The sequence below is a fragment of the Dendrobates tinctorius genome, unplaced genomic scaffold (genome assembly GCF_039654945.1).
Source record: "Dendrobates tinctorius isolate UK_male_01 unplaced genomic scaffold, ASM3965494v1 ptg000135l, whole genome shotgun sequence".
Lineage (NCBI taxonomy): Eukaryota > Metazoa > Chordata > Amphibia > Anura > Dendrobatidae > Dendrobates > Dendrobates tinctorius.
This window is the reverse complement of record NW_027361803.1, coordinates 4,039,433-4,064,869: the sequence shown is the minus strand read 5'-3', so window position 1 is coordinate 4,064,869 and position 25,437 is coordinate 4,039,433. Positions and strand designations below refer to the sequence as shown.

Here is a 25,437-nt window from a genome sequence, read left to right as displayed (position 1 = left end):
TATCTATCCTCGGTGACGCCGCAGTGTGAGCGCTTCATCACAAGTCAGCGGGAAGGTCAATGACATTTACAAAAATGAGCATTTGTGTCGCCCCCGGAAGGAATCATTAATATTAATGACAAAATATTAATATGAGGTTATAGACCATTTTACAATGTCACGCTCAGTGGTGTACATAGAAATTACGGGGCCCCAAAGCAAAAGTCTTAATTTGGGCCCCCACCCCTCCAACACACATACACACACACATAAACAAGCCAAAAAATAATATTCTGTTAATTAGGAATGGTCATACCGCCAAATCTTTAAAAACAGGGAGAGGGACACACATTGCCAGTACTGAAGCCCCTTAGTGTTTTCACCCACTTCTACACAACGTTCAAGGCCATTATAGAGTAAGATGCTTTCAAAAAAATGCCGCTTATACTGCATGATACCCCCACTGTAAATTGCTCTCACCACAGTGCCTCCAGCAAAGTACGATCCCACCACAATAATCCCAACACAGTATAATACCTTCCACAGCATGATGCCCTAAAGTGCCACTCACACAGTCTGATGGCCCCACAGCCCCTATATATAGTATGATGGCCCCACAGCCCCTATATACAGCATGATGGCCCCACAGACCCTATATATAGTATGATGGCCCCACAGCCCCTATATACAGCATGATGGCCCCACAGCCCCTATATATAGCATGATGGCCCCACAGCCCCTATATACAGCATGATGGCCCCACAGCCCCTATATATAGCATGATGGCCCCACAGCCCCTATATACAGTATGATGGCCCCACAGCCCCTATATACAGCATGATGGCCCCACAGCCCCTATATATAGCATGATGGCCCCACAGCCCCTATATACAGCATGGTGGCCCCACAGCCCCTATATATAGCATGACAGCCCCTATATACAGCATGATAGCCCCACAGCTCCTATATACAGCATGATGGCCCCACAGCCCCTATATATAGCATGACAGCCCCTATATGCAGCATGATAGCCCCACAGCCCCTATATATAGCATGATGGCCCCACAGCCCCTATATATAGCATGATGGCCCCACAGCCCCTATATACAGCATGATGGCCCCACAGCCCCTATATACAGCATGATGGCCCCACAGCCCCTATATATAGCATGACAGCCCCTATATACAGCATGATAGCCCCACAGCTCCTATATACAGCATGATGGCTCTACAGCCCCTATATACAGCATGATGGCCCCACAGCTCCTATATACAGCATGATGGCTCTACAGCCCCTATATACAGCATGATGGCCCCACAGCCCCTATATATAGCATGACAGCCCCACAGCCCCTATATACAGCATGATGGCCCCACAGCTCCTATATACAGCATGATGGCCCCACAGCCCCTATATACAGTATGATGGCCCCACAGCCCCTATATATAGTATGATGGCCCCACAGCCCCTATATACAGCATGATGGCCCCACAGCCCCTATATATAGCATGATGGCCCCACAGCCCCTATATACAGTATGATGGCCCCACAGCCCCTATATACAGCATGATGGCCCCACAGCCCCTATATATAGCATGATGGCCCCACAGCCCCTATATACAGCATGGTGGCCCCACAGCCCCTATATATAGCATGACAGCCCCTATATACAGCATGATAGCCCCACAGCCCCTATATACAGCATGATGGCCCCACAGCCCCTATATATAGCATGACAGCCCCTATATGCAGCATGATAGCCCCACAGCCCCTATATATAGCATGATGGCCCCACAGCCCCTATATACAGCATGATGGCCCCACAGCCCCTATATACAGCATGATGGCCCCACAGCCCCTATATACAGCATGATAGCCCCACAGCTCCTATATACAGCATGATGGCTCTACAGCCCCTATATACAGCATGATGGCCCCACAGCTCCTATATACAGCATGATGGCTCTACAGCCCCTATATACAGCATGATGGCCCCACAGCCCCTATATATAGCATGATAGCCCCACAGCCCCTATATACAGCATGATGGCCCCACAGCTCCTATATACAGCATGATGGCCCCACAGCCCCTATATACAGCATGATGGCTCTACAGCCCCTATATACAGCATGATGGCCCCACAGCTCCTATATTCAGCATGATGGCCCCACAGCTCCTATATACAGCATGATGGCCCCACAGCCCCTATATACAGCATGATGGCCCCACAGCCCCTATATATAGCATGATGGCCCCACAGCCCCTATATATAGCATGATGGCCCCACAGCCCCTATATACAGCATGATGGCCCCACAGCCCCTATATATAGCTTGACAGCCCCTATATACAGCATGATAGCCCCACAGCCCCTATATACAGCATGATGGCCCCACAGCTCCTATATACAGCATGATGGCTCTACAGCCCCTATATACAGCATGATGGCCCCACAGCTCCTATATACAGCATGATGGCTCTACAGCCCCTATATACAGCATGATGGCCCCACAGCCCCTATATATAGCATGATAGCCCCACAGCCCCTATATACAGCATGATGGCCCCACAGCTCCTATATACAGCATGATGGCCCCACAGCCCCTATATACAGCATGATGGCTCTACAGCCCCTATATACAGCATGATGGCCCCACAGCTCCTATATACAGCATGATGGCCCCACAGCTCCTATATACAGCATGATGGCCCCACAGCCCCTATATACAGCATGATGGCCCCACAGCCCCTATATACAGCATGATGGCACCACAGCTCCTATATATAGCATGATGGCCCGACAGCTCCTATATACAGCATGATGGCCCCACAGCCCCTATATACAGCATGATGGCCCCACAGCTCCTATATACAGCATGATGGCCCCACAGCTCCTATATACAGCACGATGGCCCCACAGCCCCTATATACAGCATGATGGCCCCACAGCCCCTATATACAGCATGATGGCCCCACAGCTCCTATATATAGCATGATGGCCCCACAGCCCCTATATATAGCATGATGGCCCCACAGCCCCTATATACAGCATGATGGCCCCACAGCTCCTATATACAGCATGATGGCCCCACAGCTCCTATATACAGCATGATGGCCCCACAGCCCCTATATACAGCATGATGGCCCCACAGCCCCTATATACAGCATGATGGCCCCACAGCTCCTATATATAGCATGATGGCCCGACAGCTCCTATATACAGCATGATGGCCCCACAACCCCTATATACAGCATGATGGCCCCACAGCTCCTATATACAGCATGATGGCTCTACAGCCCCTATATACAGCATGATGGCCCCACAGCTCCTATATATAGCATGATGGCTCTACAGCCCCTATATACAGCATGATGGCCCCACAGCCCCTATATACAGCATGATGGCCCCACAGCTCCTATATATAGCATGATGGCTCTACAGCCCCTATATACAGCATGATGGCCCCACAGCCCCTATATATAGCATGACGGCCCTACAGCCCCTATATATAGCATGATGGCCCCACAGCTCCTATATATAGCATGATGGCCCCACAGCTCCTATATACAGCATGATGGCCCCACAGCCCCTATATACAGCATGATGGCCCCACAGCTCCTATATATAGCATGATGGCCCCACAGCCCCTATATATAGCATGATGGCCCCACAGCCCCTATATATAGCATGATAGCCCCACAGCTCCTATATATTTCATGACAGCCCCTATATACAGCATGATGGCCCCACAGCCCCTATATATAGCATGACGGCCCTACAGCCCCTATATATAGCATGATGGCCCCACAGCTCCTATATATAGCATGATGGCCCCACAGCTCCTATATACAGCATGATGGCCCCACAGCCCCTATATACAGCATGATGGCCCCACAGCCCCTATATATAGCATGATGGCCCCACAGCCCCTATATATAGCATGATGGCCCCACAGCTCCTATATACAGCATGATGGCCCCACAGCTCCTATATACAGCATGATAGCCCCACAGCTCCTATATACAGCATGATGGCCCCACAGCCCCTATATATAGCATGATGGCCCCACAGCCCCTATATACAGCATGATGGCCCCACAGCTCCTATATACAGCATGATGGCCCCACAGCCCCTATATACAGCATGATAGCCCCACAGCCCCTATATACAGCATGATGGCCCCACAGCTCCTATATACAGCATGATGGCCCCACAGCCCCTACATACAGCATGATAGCCCCACAGCCCCTATATACAGCATGATGGCCCCACAGCCCCTATATATAGCATGATGGCCCCACAGCTCCTATATACAGCATGATGGCCCCACAGCCCCTATATACAGCATGATGGCCCCACAGCCCCTATATACAGCATGATGACCCCACAGCTCCTATATATAGCATGATGGCCCGACAGCCCCTATATATAGCATGATGGCCCCACAGCTCCTATACAGTATATAGCATGATGGCCCATCAGTCCCTATATATGGCATGATGGCCCCACAGCTTCCCTCTGTAAAGTATGACGGCCCACAGCTCCCCTATATATTGCATGATGGCCTCACTGCTTCCCTATATATACAGTGGATACGGAAAGTGTTCAGGCCCCTTTCAATTTTTCACTCTTTGTTTCATTGCAGCCAATTGGTAAACTCAAAAAAGTTGATTTTTTTTTTCTTCACATTAATGTACACTCTGCACCCTAACTTGACTGAAAAAATTGAAATGTTGACATTTTTGCAAATGTATTAAAAAAGAAAAACTGAAATATTACATGGTCATAAGTATTCAGACCCTTTGCTCAGTATTGAGTAGAAGCACCTTTTGAGCTCGTACAACCATGAGTCTTCTTGGGAATGATGCAACAAGTTTTTCAAACCTGGATTTGGGGATCCTCTGCCATTCTTCCTTGCAGATCCTCTCCAGTTCTGTCAGGTTGGATGGTGAACGTTGGTGGACAGCCATTTTCAGGTGTCTCCAGAGATGCTCAATTGGGTTTAGGTCAGGGCTCTGGCTGGGCCAGTCAAGAATGGTCACACAGTTGTTCTGAAGCCACTCCTTTGTTATTTTAGCAGTGTGCATAGGTTCATTGTCTTGTTGGAAGGTGAACTTTCGGCCAACTTTGAGGTCCAGAGCACTGTGGAAGAAGTTTTCATCCAGGATATCTCTGTACTTGGCCGCATTCATGTTTCCTTCAATTGCAACCATTCGTTCTGTCCCTGCAGCTGTTAAACACCCCTACAGCATGATGCTGTCACCACCATGTTTCACTGTTGTGATTGTGATTGGGATTGGTGATGAGCAGTGCCTGGTTTTCTCCACACATACCACTTAGAATTATCACCAAAAAGTTCTATCTTCGTCTCATCAGACCAGAGAATCGTGTTTCTCATAGTCTGGGAGTCCTTCATGTGTTTTTTAGCAAACTCTATGCGGGCTTTTATATGTCTGACACTGAGGAGAGGCTTCCGTCGGGTCACTCTGCCATAAAGGCCCAACTGGTGGAGGGCTGCAGTGAAAGTTGACTTTGTGGAACTTTCTCCCATTTCCCTACTGCATCTGTGGAGCTCAGCCACAGTGATCTTTGGGTTCTTCTTTACCTCTCTCACCAAGGCTCTTCTCCCATAATTGCTCAGTTTGGGTGGACGGCCAGGTCTAGGAAGACTTCTGGTGGTCCCAAACTTCTTCCATTTAAGGATTATGGAGGCCACTGCACTCTTAGAAACCTTGATTACTGCAGAAATTCTTTTGTAACCTTGGCCAGATCTGTGTCTTGCCATAATTCTGCCTCTGAGCTCCTTGGCCAGTTCCTTTGACCCCATGATTGTCATTTGGTCTGACATGCACTGTGAGCTGTGAGGTGTTACTGTATATAGACAGGTGTGTGATTTAACAAATCAAGTCCCATCAGTTTAAGTAAACACAGGTGTACTCTAATGAAGGAGTAGAACCATCTCAAGGAGGATCACAAGGAAATGGACAGCATGTGACTTAAAGGGAACCTGTCACCCCCCCTCCCTCAGAGCCTTTTAAAGTAGCTCTTATGTTTATTATCCCTAGAAACGTCAAAATAAAGACTTTTATAAATTGCCCACCATACCTCTATTGCGTCATGGAGGTATGTTTTCTCCCCCTATCTCAACTGCCTCGCAGCCATCATCCCCCTCTTGCCTCCGTGCGCCGTCTCCTCTGTTCCTCATTACGTGACCAGCGCCTGCGTTCTGCAAACATTTCTCGGGCATTCGCCGTGCGTGCTGCCCGGGAACATACATCAGTTGATGATGTAAGGATATTGTGCCTGTGTGTAGCGGAGGCTCCAGATCCCGCCCCACAGTGTGTTATGGTGTATTCACACTGCGGGGCTGGGAATCTGGTGCCTGCGTAGTGAGGATCTCTGCACATCTCCCTCCGCCTCTTTCTGACATTTTATCCCCCATAAAACCTTCAGTTAGCACCTTTTGAGGTCGTCTATTGTGGATTTTTGACATGTGTCTGATGCTGAATTTTATGGTTAGGACACAGGAGAGGTTTTCTTCTGATGACTCTTCCATGAAGGACATATTTGTTCAGGTGTCTCTGAATAGTAGAACAATGTACCACAAATCCAGGTCTGCTAAATCTTTTTGAATGTCTTTAGCAGTCAAGCGGGGTTCTGATTTTCCTCTCTAACAATCCTATGAGCAGCCCTCGCTGAAATTTTGCTTGGGCTTCCAGACCTTATCTTGACCTCCACTGTTCCGGTTTACTGCCATTTCTTAATTACATTTCAAACTGAGAAAAGGGCAACTTGAAAACGCTTTGCAATCTTCTTATAGCCTTCTCCTGCTTTGTGGGCCTCCACAATTTTCATTGTCAGAATGCTAGGCAGCTGCTTAGAAGAACTCCTGGCTGCTTTTTTTGGCACAAGGTTAGAGGAGGCTGAGAAATTTACATCACCTGGCCTTTCCTAATGATGATAGTGATCAAGCCATAATCCCAACAGGCTAACTAAGGTCTGAAACCTTGGGCAAAGTTATCTGAGCACACAAGTCTTCAAGGGTGCCCAAAATTTTGCATTGACCCATTTTCATTTATATATATATTCTACCTAAAGTGCAAAGGAAATGTGTCACCTTTAACTTTAGGCCTTTTAAAGATAATTTCATCCTCAACTCGCTTATCTGTTCACAATAACAGTAATTTTGACCAGGGGTGCCCAAACATTTACATACCACTGTATATCTCCTATATATAGTCCATCTGCCTACAGCCATCATATGCAATATATTGGAGTGACGGTAGACCGTGCCGGCTCGAGGATCTGTATACAGACATGTGATTCGGATCTCATAGTGTTACAGATCCCCTTCAATTTTGCCCAACGTCTTCTTCCACTTTCTGCCCACAGATTATAAGTGCGTGCTAGACGTTGGCTACATCCTATTTGCTCTCTCTTCAGCAGGCCGCCTATTAAACATTAAATAATACATACAAAGACGGTAATGATGAAGACAAATGTATTTCCTAATGAGGGGAGGATATGAATGCGGCCAACACAGCCGTCTCCGCATGCTTGGCCAAGCTGAAAATTAATATGCAGCAGGATACTTCATTTTCTCCAAAACGTCTGTGGGGAAATAAGATATTAATTAAGTATGGGCTTGTTGTGTAAGACGTGGCAGCCATCCGTTGAGATGACAATAGATAAATGACATGTGACCGCCATCGGAGGAAATCTGCTGCCTGCCAAAAGTCTCCTATTCTCATGATCAAAAGGAGAGCCAAAGATCGGCTTGTGGGTCATCCGAAAATGTGGCATCAATCCTAAATGTAAAAATACCAAGTGATGGCAGAATTCACTCCACGATTAAAGAAATTCATTACCGGCTCCCAGCGGAGGCTCCACGGGGAGCGGGAACCTCGGAGATTTCTGGATATTAGTTGTAGAATAGCTCAGACTAAGACACAATTATACCAAAGCAGAAAAGAACCCGCGTGACGTGTCAGCTGTCAGGACGCTTTGTAGCAATAGATCATTAGCGCCAAAGGAAGGATAAAAAGAAGAAAAAAATAATAAGGAAAGTAAATAAGAGTTACATAAAGTTCTGACTATCCATTCTTAAAAAAAGGAGACGTTAAAGGGGTTTTCTAGGGTTTTTATCAGTGATTATCTGTGCTTACTTTGGACCCCAATGATTGGCACAATGAAGGGGTTGTGGTGCTTCTGTGAGCACCACATAATCCTTCTGACTGGCACCGGTCTGTTTGTGCAATCAGCAAATCTTTATGATTCTTTACAAGGCACTGCAGGTTATTAGAATCATAGAATCATAGAATCATAGAATCGTAGAGTTGGAAGGGACCTCCTGGGCCATCTGGTCCAACCCCCTGCTCAAAGCAGGATTCGCTAAATCATCCCAGTCAGATGTCTGTCCAGCCTCTGTTTGAAGACTTCCATTGAAGGAGAACTCACCACTTCTCGTGGCAGCTTGTTCCACTCATTGATCACTCTAACTGTCAAAAAGTTTTTTCTAATATCTAATCTGTGTCTCCTCCCATTCAGTTTCATCCCATTGCTTCTAGTCTTTCCTTGTGCAAATGAGAATAAAGTTGATCCTTCTACAATGTGACAGCCCTTTAGATATTTGTAGACAGCTATTAAGTCTCCTCTCAGTCTTCTCTTTTGCAAACTAAACATTCCCAAATCCTGCAACCTTTCCTCATAAGACAGGGTTTGCAGACCGGTCACCATTCTGGTCGCTCTTTTCTGAACTTGCTCCAGTTTGTTGATGTCTTTTTTAAAATGTGGCGCCCAAAACTGGACACAATATTCCAGATGAGGTCTGACCAAAGAGGAGTAGAGGGAAATAATGACTTCACGTGATCTAGACTGTATGCTTCTGTTAATACATCCTAGAATGGCATTTGCCTTTTTTGCTGCTGCATCACACTGTTGACTCATATTCAGTCTGTGATCTATTAGTATACCCAAGTCTTTTTCACATGTGCTGTTGCTTAGCCCTATTCCTCCCATTCTGTATATGCTTTTTTCAGTTTTATTGCCCAGATGTAGTACTTTGCATTTTTCCCTGTTAAAAACCATTCTGTTAGTTGCTGCCCACTTCTCCAGTTTATTTATATATTTTTGAATCCTCTCTCTTCTCTAGTATTAACTATCCCTCCTAGCTTTGTGTCATCAGCAAATTTAATCAGTTTACCCTCAATTCCTTCATCTAAATCATTGATAAAGATGTTGAACAATACAGGGCCCAGGACAGAGCCCTGTGGTACCCCACTTGAGACATTCTTCCAACTGAAAGTGCAGCCATTTACGACCACTCTTTGGGTCCGATCACTAAGCCAGTTATGAATCCACCTAACAGTTGCCTTGTCTATTCCATACTTAGTCATTTTTTCAATAAGAATTGTATGAGATACTTTGCTGAAGTCAAGATATACTATATCTACAGCATTTCCTTGATCCACCCAATCAGTGATTCCGTCATAGAAGGAAATTAAGTTAGTCTGACATGACTTATTAGTTACAAACCCATGCTGACTCTGTTTAATCACTTCGTTCTTATCCAGGTACTGACATACATGTTGTTTAATAATTTGTTCAAAGATCTTTCCTGGTATAGAAGTCAGACTCACCGGCCTATAGTTGCCTGGGTCCACCTTCTTCCCCTTTTTGAAGATAGGAACAACATTTGCTCTTCTCCAGTCTTCTGGGACTTCTCCTGTTCTCCAAGAATTTTCAAAGATTATGGAGAGGGGTTCACAAATTTCTTCTGCTATCTCCTTCAGTACTCTGGGGTGTAATTCATCTGGACCTGGAGACTTGAATTCATTTAGGTTAGCTAAGTGTTTCCTCACTATCTTTCTGTTTATAGATATCCAGGATTCTTCTATTCCCTTAATAGGACAGTGAAGAACAGTTGATGTTACATTTCCTTTCTGAGAGAAAACAGATGCAAAATAGGAATTTAAAAGTTTGGCCTTCTCAACATCCTGTCTTACCATTTCATCATTTTCATCCTGTAAAAATCCTATAGCATCTTTGACTTTTCTTTTACTTTTGACATATCCCCAAAATCCTTTATTATTGCTTTTGACATCTCTTGCAAGCCTCAATTCATTTTCAGCTTTAGCTAATCTGATTTGTGCCCTGCAGGTTCTGCAGACAGCATTATATTCTTCTTTAGATATGCCTCCCTCTTTCCATTTTATAAACATTTTTTTCTTCCTTTTTAGCATGTGCATAAGTTCTGTGTTCATCCATCCTGGTTTCCTTAAATGCTTCCTATTCTTCCCTCTTTTCGGAATTGTTAACAATTGTGCTTTGAGAATTTCATTTTTCAAGATTTCCCATCCTTCCTGGACATTTTTGTCTTTAAGGATATCCAGCCATTGGATCCCTCCAATTTTCTTTCTGAATCCATTAAAATCTGCCTTTCTGAAATCCAACCTTGACGTCTGAGTCTTCACATGTCTTCCTCCTCTAGTTATCCAAAATTCTAAAATAGCATGGTCGCTACCTCCTAGGGTCCCAGCCACTTTTACCTCCTCAACCATTTCCTCCCTGTTTATAAGGATTAGATCCAAGGTAGCAGTTCCCCTTGTTTTCTCCCCTACATTTTGGAAGATAAAGTTGTCAGCAAGAGAGGATAAGAATTTCCTTGACCTGTTAGTTTTGCCTGAGAGAGATTCCCAACAAATGTCTGGATAGTTGAAATCTCCCATGACAACTATGTCATATTTTTTGGAGAACTTGGCCATTTGATGCATAAAGAGTTCATCCATATCTTCAGCTTGCACAGGCGGCATGTAATAAATGCCTACAATGGTGTCCTTTCCATTGTTCTGTCCTTGTATTCTTACCCAAACAGTTTCCACAGAACTCCCAGTCTCTGAAGCTTCAATCTCTGTGCAGATATACGCGTTTCTATCATACAATACGACACCTCCTCCTCGTTTATCAAGTCTGTTTCTTGCAAATAAGTTGTATCCTTCTAGTCTTGCATTCCAATCATGTGTATTGTCCCACCAAGTTTCAGTGATTCCAATGACATCATATTTCTTTTCCTGTGTTAGTAGTTCCAATTCTCCTTGTTTGTTGCCCATGCTTTGTGCATTAGTATAGAAACATTTTAGTTTGTGATTGGTTTCTCTTTCTCCAATATTTTTATTAATTAGATTCTTTTGTCTTTGTTCTTCCTTTCCACTTCTAATAGCAGAGTTCTCAATAGCATTTGTCAGGTGTATGGCTTTTTCTGGTCTTTTGCTTCCCTTCCCATGTTGTTCTAGTTTAAAGCTCTCCTTACAAGTGTAGCAAGGCGACTTCCAAATACATGTTTTCCAGTCTTTGTAAGGTGCACCCCATCTCTAGCAAGTAGTCCATCGTAAAGGTAATTCACTCCGTGATCCAGAAATCCAAATCGTTGCTGACGGCACCATCGACGTAGCCAGATGTTCACCTGCAGAATCTTATTCCACCGCCTTGTTCCATGACCATCCACTGGGAGGATGGAAGAGAAGACCACCTGCGCTCCCTGTTCTTTCACTTTCTTGCCTAAGTCTTCAAAGTCTCTGCAGATGGTTTCCAGGTCGTTTCTTGCGGTGTCATTTGTCCCCACATGTAGTAGCAGGAATGGGTAGTCATCTGTAGGTCTGAAGAGTCCTGATATCCTGTCAGACACATCTTTAATTTTTGCACCTGGAAGACAGCACATTTCTCTTGAAGTTATATCCGGTCTGCAGATAGTGGCCTCTGTTCCTCTCAACAGGGAATCCCCCATGACCACCACTCTCCGTTTCTTCTTCACAACATTTTTCTTTCTCCATCCAGGAGGACTCTGAAGGCGTACAAGGTTGCTGTTTGTTGGCAAAGTCTTATTCTGATGTATTTCTTCATCATTTTCCTGCGTGAGAGCCTGGTACTGGTTCCTGAGCAGTATGGGTGCTGACTGCCTCCTGATCCTCCTGCTTCTCTGGGTCACATGTCTCCATTCCTCTGTTTCTTCAGGTGCACTTCGAATTTCTTCTCTTTCTGTAACATGAAGAGATAATTCTGCTCTGTCCAAGAACTCTTCACCTTCCTTAATGATCTTCAACGTAGCTAACCTCTCTTCGAGATTTTGCAACTTTTCCTCCAACAGGGACACAAGCTTGCATTTGTGGCATGTGAAGTTTGGCTTTTCCACTGGTAAGTCTGTGAACATGTAGCAAGAAATGCAGTTCACCAAATGGCTCCTGGCCTCTTCCATATTGAGATTTCTTAAAAACGATGAAAGATGAGCCAAAATTCACTTATCCCAGAAGGCACTGGGAATATGCAAATGATCTCCTCAAGATTTTTCCCCTGGTTTTCCGATTTCCTCTTTTCAGCTGCAACAGCCAAAACCCAGTGATGGTTGAGCTCGCGGAGACTCTTCACTTATCCCAGAAGGCACTGGGAATATGCAAATGATCTCCTCAAGACTCTTCCCCTGGTTGTGCTTGGTGCACTGTTATCAGTGGGGTCCAATGTTCTACCTATTGGATTAGTGCACTGTCATTACTGGGATCCAATGCGCTACCACTCGGATTGGTGCAATGACATCAGTGGGGTCCAAATCTCTGCCAATCAGATTTATGCACTCTCATAACTGGGATCCAGTGCTCTACCAATCGAGTTGGTGCACTGTCATCATTGGGATCCAATGCTCTTCCAATCAGATTGGTGCACTGTCATCAGTAGAGTCCAAAATCTCTACCAATCAGATTGTGCACTGTCATCACTGGGATCCAATGCTCTACCAATCGGATTGGTGCACTGTCATTAGTGGGGTCCACTTCTCTACCTATCGGCAAAATAGAAGAGAAATGGATTTCCTATGAGCACCAAGTCCCTTTCATTGTTTGCAAAGACACAGCAGCTTGCCTATATGGGCAGCCGTGCCGTCACAGGAGGGCAGCGATTCATCCGTGCAAATAGAAGTGCCTGGTACATGCTTACATGAGCATCGCGTCACTTACAGAGTTCACATGGGCACAGTGGGTCATGGTTGAATAGAGTGGTGTCTGGTACACTGATCAGTGCGGTCCAACACCCAGAAACCTTGCCGATTGACACAACATAAGGGTTATGCCACAAGTCTCCTACACGGTTTACAACTCTGTTCCAATACCCAGGATACACACAAACCATCAAACTGAGGATGTGATGGCTGTCCGATGAGCGCAAAGTGCCCCTTCTTGTTTACATAATCAATGCCATTCATGTGGACAGCCTTGGAAATGGAGATGGCAGGTGATTCAATATCTCATAGCCAGCTTCGATCGTTGCTGGTAGAGGTGGACATCGGCATCAAGTGTGAGGAGCCCACTCTATATCTTCACACCTGACGGGTGACAAACATTTACATCACATATTGGGAAAGGTTTAAAGGATTTGTCCTAATTTATACAAGTATCACCCATCCATAAAATAGGGGTAGATATATGTTCTCAGAGGATCTGAGGAGCTAGGATTCCCACCCATCCAAACAATGGAGTCTCAAAGTGGGCTCCTGAGATTGGCAACTTTCCATGTTTGCGTAGCTCAGTAGATGATATTTGGGAACACTTTTGGCTTTGCAGCTGTCGCCTCCTTTTAATCACGTCCGTAATAATTCTCCAGATTCCATAGCGCATACATACTTTCAGCCTGTGATATTCTGATTACGTGAGCCAAATGTCATTCTGGTAAAATGTTATTTTAATGGCTGATTTTGAAATGCAAGTAATAAGGCTCGAAGTTTTCACGGAGCTGTCGGGGGGTTTCAATGAAGCTTTCAACTTTCGGCAAAGCAGAAGACTGTAGACTCATTTGAAGAGATTCTCTTCTTCTTGATAAGATAAAGGATAGCATATGAAATCAGCTCTCTCTCTTTATTCTACATCTCACTGTGTAAATGTATACTCGGCACGAAAGGATTGAAAAAAAATGGAGCCTACGAGAAGAACGTCCAGAAGAGCCGCCGGTAAATGCTTCTCATCCTCTCTTGTGTTTTTTGCCAGTGGCCTCACCCACTTATACAGATCTTTAGTAATGCAAATTGGCATATGTTAGAGAGGCGCCCTTGGGAAACACCTTTCCTATGGCACAATGGCAGTCAATGCCTTACTCCTTGGGGGTTTGTAGGATAGTATGAAGCTTTCTTAAAGGTGCCAACATGTAGGTTTAAAATGAACACGTTTGTTATGTCTATCAGGAAGAGTTTCCAATAAATGTAAGAGTTTTCTAGAATTAGAAAAAATGTGCCGGCTTTCATAAACAGAGCCACTTCATTCTGTTAATTTTGGCTCATGTGAGCCCCATTCGGGCAGCATGGTGGCTCAGTGGTTAGCACTTTTGCTTTGAGGTCATGGGTTCAAATCCCACCAAGGACGACATCTGTAAGGATTTTGTATGTTCTCTCCATGTTTGTTTGGGTTTCATCCCACACTCCAAAAACATACTGATAGGAAAATTAGATTGTGAGCCCCAATGGGGACATAGATTATGATGCCTGTAAGGCGTTGTGGAATTAATAGTGCCATATAAGTGGGTAAAATAAATGAATAAGCCCCATTCACTTCATTGGACCTTAACCTCAATACCAGACACAATCTGTAGACAGGTTTGGTCCTGTTTTTGGAAAAATCCATATTTAGTTTTAATCATGCACTACCTCTTTAAATAGCAATTCAGAAGTAGACTTATAGTCAGTGCATCATGTTTAGCCCACAGGGGCCCCGAGGTCAGATGCATAGCCTCTGATGTCAAATCTGTGACCCGTCCAGCCAATTACCCTATAATACTTTTATTATTACACCAATACATCGTTAATCTTCTGACACCATCTCTTAGAAACCATGGCCCAGATTAGACTGATCCCTCTGAGTTCCCTATAAATAGACCCATGCTTGAGGGCAAAGTGGACCATCACCAATGGAAAATAGGTCTCTAGGAAAAGATCCACGCACATGTATGAAGCCCATACAGAGGTCACAAGTTCATCGTACTGGCTTTTATCCCTTTTTTTCTGTGTTTCATATTTTGGAGGGCCTTTTACAGATTTAGTCTATTCATAGGGAAGACAAATGGACCCAACATGAAATGGTTTCTATACCCAGAAGGACAATGACTTTTGGCCTCTCATGCATGAGATGAATATTAACTAAACCCAGAGTTGGACTGGCCCACCAGAGAACCTGAGAATCCTCCAGTGGGCCCTAGCTTCTTCTTTAGGAGAGTTCATAGTGTAAACCTTACAGCTGCCATGGGACTCTTGAGTGGGAAGGAAAGGTGGACCCCCAGAATCAAATCCTCTGGTGGGCCCAAAGTTCTTCATTCTGACACTGTTTTGAGATGGGAAACTGGACCATCTAATGTGCACAACATCATTTGTAAGAAAACAAACACAAGGATGGCGCAATTTTTGACATATAAAGAGAATATCTCACTAGTTTGGAAGTAGAAGGTTTTCATTCTTCTTTCATTCCTGTTGATCTGTTGAATATTCGGCTTTTCTTTTTTTATTACCCACCATGAAGTTTCAAAGATACAGGCATTTTTATTTTGTGCCAATTTTTATGATCCTTTCAAAGGGGGTGTGGCTCATAAGGTAAAAATGCCGAGCTGCATAAAGACACGCCCCCGAGGATCCTGTGATCTACGTCCCAGGCCATATCTCTGGATCTGTATAACAGATTTAAACAGCTTTAAAAAAAAATACTCACTGGAGTAATGGGAATAAAATAAGTCCAAAAACTGGCCACTTTGGACCTCATGACAAACCCTTTAAATTTTTTACCATATGGATTAGTTATATATGAAAAAATTCCTAAAAAGTTCATCTATTTTTAAAAATTGCTCGCATTTATTGCGTTTACGCTAATTTTTACGGGTCTCTAGAACAAAGTAAAATCTGTATTTTCCTGTCATTTTTTACAGATTTTTAGACACATCCCCTCCGCAATCCTCTCTGCAAAAGTCAACATTAAGTCCATGTATAAATTAACATGACAAGCAGCGGCGAGTCTCCCTCACAGGGGCTGCAGCTGATATTGGAGAACATTATCCATAACTCACATCTGCTCAGAGCACAGTTTTCCCATCAATATGGAATAAATGTACACAGAGCAACATCGGCTGTATACACCAAGGTCTTTAAATAAATCTTCCATACATAAAATATTTTTGGATGTCTCAAAGCTCACGCCGGCTTCTCTCTCTGCCTGATGCACGGGGAAGGTTTGCTGAGTTTACAAACGGCTTTTTAACCTATGATATATAGCGGTATATTCTCTGTAAGTACGGTAGATTTAGTAATGGTTTAACTTTCATCATTTGCTATTATATATCATTCCTTGGAATAAAATCCATTAATGCTTAACGGTTAGGAAGATCTGGACCTTTAAGGGGCTGGATTACATGCAAGTGCACCTTAAAGTAGGCGTTCCTTAAAAGTTTTGGAAGTGCTCCAGGGTGGGGCTTAACGGCCATAAAAGGGTTCCAAATATTAAAGGGTATAGTTATAAAACTCCATGTGATCAATGATTAACTGGAGTCATCAGGGTTTTACCTGGTGTAAGGCTGGTTTCACATTTGCGTTTTTTTGCGCTGCGTTTTTGCGCATACGTGCGCATGCGGTTTTTCCCCTATATTTAACATGGGTGCGCATACGTGTGCGTTGGCATGCGCATGTATGCGTTTTTCGTGCGCTGCATTTTTTTAAGGTGTGCATCCCTAAAGTCCAGACGCTACATGTTGCATTTTTTGGTCCGCCCGACAGCTTAAAAAAAACGCATGCGCACGTATGCACATGTTTTTGCCAAAAAATTAACATTTACAGTCTATGGATGCGCATACGTGCGCGTTGGCATGCGCACGTATGCGGCTTTTTTAAGCATGCGTTTTTTAAGTCAACATTAGGGATGAGCTTTACTATATTGACTGCTAACCCTAAACCATAACCCTAACCCTACTAACCCTAACCCTACCACTCACCCTAACCCTACTTTCCCCTTACACTAACCCTACTAACTCTAAGCATAACCCTACCCCTAACCCTTACCCTACTAACCCTTACCCTACTAACCCTACCCCTAACCCTACCCCTAACCCTTACCCTACTAACCCTAACCCTACCCCTAATCCTAACCCTACCCCTAATCCTAACCCTACCCCTAACCCTTACCCTACTAACCCTAACCCTACCCCTAACCCTTACCCTACTAACCCTAACCCTACCCCTAATCCTAACCCTACCCTTACCCTTAACCCTTACCCTACTAACCCTAACTCTACCCCTAATCTTAACCCTACCCCTAACCCTTACCCTACTAACCATAAACCCTAACCCTACCCCAAATCCTTTTTTGGGTGAAGACAAACAATGTAGAAAAAAACGCAAGCGCACTAAAAACGCATACAAACACATAAAAACGCTGTGTTTTTCCTGCATGTGCATAAAAATGCTTGAACAAAACGCAGCGTTTGTTTGCGTTTGTATGCGTTTTTTCCATGCATTTTTTTGCTCAAAAAACGCGCTGCAAAAAAAAGCAAGTGTGAAAGTAGCCTAAACGCCGCTGTTCCCTTGAACTCAGCGATGTTTTTCTTTTGTTCCAGAGCTACGGAACCCGTCTTCCCTGTATATAAATCTATTATTTTTAGACAAACGGGCGTAGTCATCAACAATGCTCTGTAGGATCCTTTTTGAGTGTCACATCCATTTGGCTAAAAAGGCTAGGTATATAGTCTATATACTAAAATCTGTATGGGTAAAAATAACCTATGTTGTCTGAAATCAATTACCGTTAACTATGTTTTAATGCAGATACTTCTGGCTAATTAATTTTTTTTTTTTTTACCTTCACAGAACCTCCTATTGGACAGATGCACCCGCCTCACGGTGTGACGCCCCAGAAGAACAGCAACCTCTTGGTGATCATAGTGGTGACTGTTGGAGCGATCACGATTCTGGTGGTGGTGATAGTGGCCGTGATTTGCACCAGAAGGTCGTCTGCACAGCAGAGAAAGTACGTCACATTCTGCTATAGATTCTGCTTATACATGCTGGTCATTTATGTTATTATCCATGTCACCATCTAGTAGACTAAATTTTGAAGCAAATTCTGAAATCTTGCTGTTTTCATTTTTGCCACTAAGAATAATATTCAATGTATTTGTCCTGTTCCGAGACCACTTCTCAGTAATCATCTCATTATGATCGATGTCAGGAATACCAAGAAAGGTGTAATATATGAAGAGTAAACAGAAGATCCACCATTCACAGCTCACCTCCTCCTCCTGTACAATGACTGATAACATCTCTATACACAGTAGGTGACACAGGATCCATCATTCACAATAGGTGATGTCACTAGAGTTGAGCGATACCAGCCGATACTTGAAAATATCGGATCGGAATGGATCGGCCGATCTTAAAAAAAAAGTATCGGTATCGCCGATTCCGATACCGGGAACCAATGCAAGTCAATGGGGCCAAAATATCGGAATTAAAAAAAACCCTTTCTTTCCTTGTAGGTTAATTCTACATGAAGAAAAACAACTAAGAATAATGTAGAATGTATTGTGGGAGGTGGAGGAGACATTAAAGCCATAGAGGTTTAGCCCAATCAAATGGAATAGCAGGAATTAAACTTTTTTTTTAAAGACGTTAGGAGTTACAAAGATATTGACTATGTTAGCCTCATTTATATTTTGCCAGACATGTATGTCTTCTTCTTCTTTCTTCTTTCTTCTTCTTTCTTCTTCTTCTTCTTCCTTTTTTTACCTTCTTCTTCTTCTTCTTATTCCTTTTTTTACATTCTTCTTCTTCTTCTTCTTCCTTTTTTTACATTCTTCTACTTCCTTTTTTTACATTCTTCTTCTTATTCCTTTTTTTACATTCTTCTTCTTCTTCCTTTTTTTAAATTCTTCTACTTCCTTTTTTTACATTATTCTTCTTCTTCTTCCTTTTCTTACATTCTTCATATTCTTCTTATTCAACAATTATTATTCTACATATTCAACTTCTTCATCTTCTTCCTATTCTTCTTCATCATATTCTTGTTTGTGTCAGGCATTCCTGTAGTTGTTATCTAGAAAAGTTAGAAGTTTACACCTTCCGTTCTGCCTGTCACAAAAGATTTACAACAGGATTTGTCCGCGTTCAGTTTGGCCTGCAGCAGCAGGCCTTTTCCAGGGGCACCACGAGGAGGAACGGACTCACCCCCATACACTGCTTAGTCTTCTTCTGCTTATAAATAAGATAATATCATTTGCTCAGAGTATTAGTCTTATGCTTAATGTTCTTCTGCTTTGTTTTTTATGCTTCTTTGTCTTCTCTCTCTTGTTGTTCTGCATCTTGGTGGTTGTCTTCCTGTTCTTTGTCCTCTTGAACCAGCTGACGGTACTGGCACCCGGAGGGGCAGCAGAAGGAACAAGAGCCAATGGCACAACCGAGGACCAGCTGACGGTGCTGGAACCCGGTTACTAAGCAGGAGGTACCTGTGCTACAAAGCACTACCAAGGACCAGCAGACGTTGCCGGAACTCGGATACCGAGATGGAGGCACCTAGGCCAAAGGCTCTGACGAGAACCAGCTGACGGTGCTGGAACCCGGAGGGGTAGCATAAGCTGCAAGAGCAAATGGAAATAGCGAGGACCAGCTGGCACCCGGAGGGGCAGCAGAAGGAATAAGAGCCAATGGCACAACCGAGGACCAGCTGACGGTGCTGGAACCCGGTTACTAAGCAGGAGGTACCTGTGCTACAAAGCACTACCAAGGACCAGCAGACGTTGCCGGAACTCGGATACCGAGATGGAGGCACCTAGGCCAAAGGCTCTGACGAGAACCAGCTGACGGTGCTGGAACCCGGAGGGGTAGCATAAGCTGCAAGAGCAAATGGAAATAGCGAGGACCAGCTGACAGTGCTGGCACCCGGAGGGGCAGCAGAAGGAATAAGAGCCAATGGCACAACCGAGGACCAGCTGACGGTGCTGGAACCCGGTTACTAAGCAGGAGGTACCTGTGCTACAAAGCACTACCAAGGACCAGCAGACGTTGCCGGAACTCGGATACCGAGATGGAGGCACCTAGGCCAAAGGCTCTGACGAGAACCAGCTGACGGTGCTGGAACCCGGAGGGGTAGCATAAGCTGCAAGAGCAAATGGAAATAGCGAGGACCAGCTGACAGTGCTGGCACCCGGAGGGGCAGCAGAAGGAATAAGAGCCAATGGCACAACCGAGGACCAGCTGACGGTGCTGGAACCCGGTTACTAAGCAGGAGGTACCTGTGCTACAAAGCACTACCAAGGACCAGCAGACGTTGCCGGAACTCGGATACCGAGATGGAGGCACCTAGGCCAAAGGCTCTGACGAGAACCAGCTGACGGTGCTGGAACCCGGAGGGGTAGCAGAAGTTACCCCTGAAAAGCAAAGTTGGCATGCCGCAAGCTGGCCGCAGTTACCGAATCACACAGTCCTACAGGGGGTGCTTGTCCTACTGGCACTACGGAACAAGCCTTTCTTACCAGAACCCGCAGTCCACATAGGAAGCACCTAAACTGCTGGCACCCTAGCCTCGGCTAACCCAACTGCAACACGACATGGCAACTTGGGGTGGCAAACTGACATTGACACTTCCCGGAAACAGCAGGCAGGGCTGGAACCAAGCTGGGCAGGAGGGAATAACTAGGGAATGTGGACAGAGCAGGCGACATTGCCGGACACACATCAGGGGATTAACTGACCCGACTGAACACCTGTAACACAGGAACAAGTGTGGATTGTGCAGACGCCACTTCGGAGCTGTAACTGGCAGGGTTGGAGGACAGGGGAAATACGAGAGACAGTGGAGCCACAGGCCTAATTGGAGCACGGTTAAAAATCAGTAGTGGTACGACTGTGTAGGCAGCAGGAGACTTTGCCATCCACACAGCAGGGGATCAGCTGACGTTACTGAACCCCACTGAGACACGGGAGCAAGTGTCTCTTTCCGTGTGGACGGCACTTCCGAGCTACAACTGGCTGTGTTGAAGCCCAGGAAATAGGAGGGTGTAGGCAGAGGCCTACTGTCTTTGGAATGTGGTGACAGCAGGAGAGACTGCCATCCACACAGCAGGGGATCAGCTGACGTTACTGAACCCCACTGAGACACGGGAGCAAGTATCTCTTTCCGTGTGGACGGCACTTCCGAGCTACAACTGGCTGTGTTGAAGCCCAGGAAATAGGAGGGTGTAGGCAGAGGCCTACTGTCTTTGGAATGTGGAGACAGCAGGAGAGACTGCCATCCACACAGCAGGGGATCAGCAGACGTTACTGAACCCCACTGAGACACGGGAGCAAGTGTCTCTTTCCGTGTGGACGGCACTTCCGAGCTACAACTGGCTGTGTTGAAGCCCAGGAAATGGGAGGGTGTAGGCAGAGGCCTACTGTCTTTGGAATGTGGTGACAGCAGGAGAGACTGCCATCCACACAGCAGGGGATCAGCTGACGTTACTGAACCCCACTGAGACACGGGAGCAAGTATCTCTTTCCGTGTGGACGGCACTTCCGAGCTACAACTGGCTGTGTTGAAGCCCAGGAAATAGGAGGGTCTAGGCAGAGGCCTACTGTCTTTGGAATGTGGAGACAGCAGGAGAGACTGCCATCCACACAGCAGGGGATCAGCAGACGTTACTGAACCCCACTGAGACACGTGAGCAAGTGTCTCTTTCCGTGTGGACGGCACTTCCGAGCTACAACTGGCTGTGTTGAAGCCCAGGAAATAGGAGGGTGTAGGCAGAGGCCTACTGTCTTTGGAATGTGGTGACAGCAGGAGAGACTGCCATCCACACAGCAGGGGATCAGCTGACGTTACTGAACCCCACTGAGACACGGGAGCAAGTATCTCTTTCCGTGTGGACGGCACTTCCGAGCTACAACTGGCTGTGTTGAAGCCCAGGAAATAGGAGGGTCTAGGCAGAGGCCTACTGTCTTTGGAATGTGGAGACAGCAGGAGAGACTGCCATCCACACAGCAGGGGATCAGCTGACGTTACTGAACCCCACTGAGACACGGGAGCAAGTATCTCTTTCCGTGTGGACGGCACTTCCGAGCTACAACTGGCTGTGTTGAAGCCCAGGAAATAGGAGGGTGTAGGCAGAGGCCTACTGTCTTTGGAATGTGGAGACAGCAGGAGAGACTGCCATCTCCACAGCAGGGGAACAGCTGGCAGTGCTGAACCCCACTAACACTCGAACAAATGTGTTTGGCTCTGTGGAGACGACACTTCTGAACACCAACTGACGCTGTTGGAGCCCAGGATTAGGCGTGGAGCAGGCTGAGGCCTACTGGATTTTGGCAGGTGAAGGCAGCAGGAGACTTGCCATCTCCACAGCAGGGGAACAGCTGGCAGTGCTGAACCCCACTAACACTCGAACAAATGTGTTTGGCTCTGTGGAGACGACACTTCTGAACACCAACTGACGCTGTTGGAGCCCAGGATTAGGCGTGGAGCAGGCTGGGGCCTACTGGATTTTGGCAGGTGAAGGCAGCAGGAGACTTGCCATCTCCACAGCAGGGGAACAGTTGGCAGTGCTGAACCCCACTAACACTCGAACGAATGTGTTTGGCTCTGTGGAGAAGACACTTCTGAACACCAACTGACGCTGTTGGAGCCCAGGATTAGGCGAGGAGCAGGCTGGGGCCTGTTGCTTTTGGCAGGTGAAGGCAGCAGGAGACTTGCCATCTCCACAGCAGGGGAACAGCTGGCAGTGCTGAACCCCACTAACACTCGAACGAATGTATTTGGCTCTGTGGAGACGACACTTCTGAACACCAACTGACGCTGTTGGAGCCCAGGATTAGGCGTGGAGCAGGCTGGGGCCTACTGGATTTTGGCAGGTGAAGGCAGCAGGAGACTTGCCATCTCCACAGCAGGGGAACAGCTGGCAGTGCTGAACCCCACTAACACTCAAACAAATGTGTTTGGCTCTGTGGAGACGACACTTCTGAACACCAACTGACGCTGTTGGAGCCCAGGATTAGGCCAGGAGCAGGCTGGGGCCTGTTGCTTTTGGCAGGTGAAGGCAGCAGGATACTTGCCATCTCCACAGCAGGGGAACAGCTGGCAGTGCTGAACCCCACTAACACTCGAACGAATGTGTTTGGCTCTGTGGAGAAGACACTTCTGAACACCAACTGACGCTGTTGGAGCCCAGGATTAGGCGAGGAGCAGGCTGGGGCCTGTTGCTTTTGGCAGGTGAAGGCAGCAGGAGACTTGCCATCTCCACAGCAGGGGAACAGCTGGCAGTGCTGAACCCCACTAACACTCGAACGAATGTATTTGGCTCTGTGGAGACGACACTTCTGAACACCAACTGACGCTGTTGGAGCCCAGGATTAGGCGTGGAGCAGGCTGGGGCCTACTGGATTTTGGCAGGTGAAGGCAGCAGGAGACTTGCCATCTCCACAGCAGGGGAAGAGCTGGCAGTGCTGAATCCCACTAACACTCGAACAAATGTGTTTGGCTCTGTGGAGACGACACTTCTGAACACCAACTGACGCTGTTGGAGCCCAGGATTAGGCGAGGAGCAGGCTGGGGCCTGTTGCTTTTGGCAGGTGAACGCAGCAGGATACTTGCCATCTCCACAGCAGGGGAACAGCTGGCAGTGCTGAACCCCACTAACACTCGAACGAATGTGTTTGGCTCTGTGGAGACGACACTTCTGAACACCAACTGACACTGTTGGAGCCCAGTATTAGGCGAAGAGCAGGCTGGGGCCTGTTGCTTTTGGCAGGTGAAGGCAGCAGGAGACTTGCCATCTCCACAGCAGGGGAACAGCTGGCAGTGCTGAACCCCACTAACACTCGAACGAATGTGTTTGGCCGTGTGGAGACGACACTTCTGAACACCAACTGACGCTGTTGGAGCCCAGGATTAGGCGAGGAGCAGGCTGGGGCCTGTTGCTTTTGGCAGGTGAAGGCAGCAGGAGACTTGCCATCTCCACAGCAGGGGAACAGCTGGCAGTGCTGAACCCCACTAACACTCGAACAAATGTGTTTGGCTCTGTGGAGACGACACTTCTGAACACCAACTGACGCTGTTGGAGCCCAGGATTAGGCGAGGAGCAGGCTGGGGCCTACTGGATTTTGGCAGGTGAAGGCAGCAGGAGACTTGCCATCTCCACAGCAGGGGAATAGCTGGCAGTGCTGAACCCCACTAACACTTGAACGAATGTGTTTGGCTCTGTGGAGACGACACTTCTGAACACCAACTGACACTGTTGGAGCCCAGGATTACGCATGCCGCATGCAGAGGCCAATGGGCAGCGGTTTTTATGGAGGTTGTTGACTACTACTGATTCTAACCATGCTCCACTTAGGCCTCTGGCTCCACTGTCTCTACTATTTACCCTGGCCTGCAACCCCGCCAGCTACATCTCTGAAGTGGCGTCAGCACAATCTACACTTGTTCCTGTGTTACTGGTGCTCAGTCCCGTCAGTTGATCCCCTGATGTTTGTCCGGCAAGTTCGCCAGCTCTGTCCTCATTCCCACTACTGGTTATGGGAATGTGGACAGAGCAGGAGACCTTGCCGGACACACATCAGGGGATAAACTGATGGGACTGAGCCACAGGAACACAGGAACAAGTGTAGATTGTGCTGACGCCACTTCAGAGATGTAGATGGCGGGGTTGGAGGCCAGGGGAAATAGTAGAGACAGTGGAGCCAGAGACCTAAGTTGGGCACGGTTAAAAATCAGTAGTGGTTTGAATGTTGATGGAGCTGGTGACTTTGCCGTCCACACAGCAGGGGATCAGCTGGCATTACTGAACCCCACTAACACAGGAGCTAGTGTGTTTCTCTGTGCAGACGACACATCTGAGCGACAACTGGCTGTGTTGAAGCACAGGGATTATAGTTCAGGTGGTAGAAAAATGAACACACCAGCAGACCTGGATACAGTTGCCAACCACTAATTTAGTCTGTAAGAGGAATGGCAAAGTCTTTGGAGATCCAGGCCTTGTTCATTTTCAGAAAAGTCAGCCGGTCAACATTATCGGAAGATAGTCGCGTGCGACGGTCTGTTAGTACACCACCTGCGGCACTAAAGACGCGTTCCGATAATACACTGGCAGCAGGGCAAGCCAGCACCTCCAATGCATACTGGCTAAGCTCTGGCCATGTATCCAGCTTAGAGACCCAAAACTTGAAGGGGGAAGAGCCATCTGGGAGTACAGCGACAGGGCAAGACATGTAGTCTGACACCATCTGATGGAAGCGTTGCCTCCTGCTGACTCGAGGCGTCGCTGATGGTGTAGACAATTGTGGTGGACACACAAAACTTTGCCACATTTGGGCCATAGTGGTCTTGCCTTGTGCTGTGGCGCTGCCTCTGCTCCCTCTTTGTGCAGAGTTTCCTCCACTGCCTCGACGCACAGAGCTGCTTTGTAAAGCACTAGCAACAATGCTGTC

At 46.4% G+C, this 25,437-nt stretch overlaps 1 protein-coding gene across 1 annotated transcript in view; it reads left to right on the top strand.

Moving 5' to 3' along the window:
- Positions 1 to 25,437, top strand: part of DCC (DCC netrin 1 receptor) — a 1,068,191-nt gene that overhangs the window by 975,221 nt on the left and 67,533 nt on the right. The window contains exon 23 of the mRNA XM_073543872.1: positions 17,851 to 18,010. Coding sequence (XP_073399973.1) covers positions 17,851 to 18,010 — 160 coding nt within the window. The remainder of the gene's footprint in view (positions 1 to 17,850; positions 18,011 to 25,437) is intronic.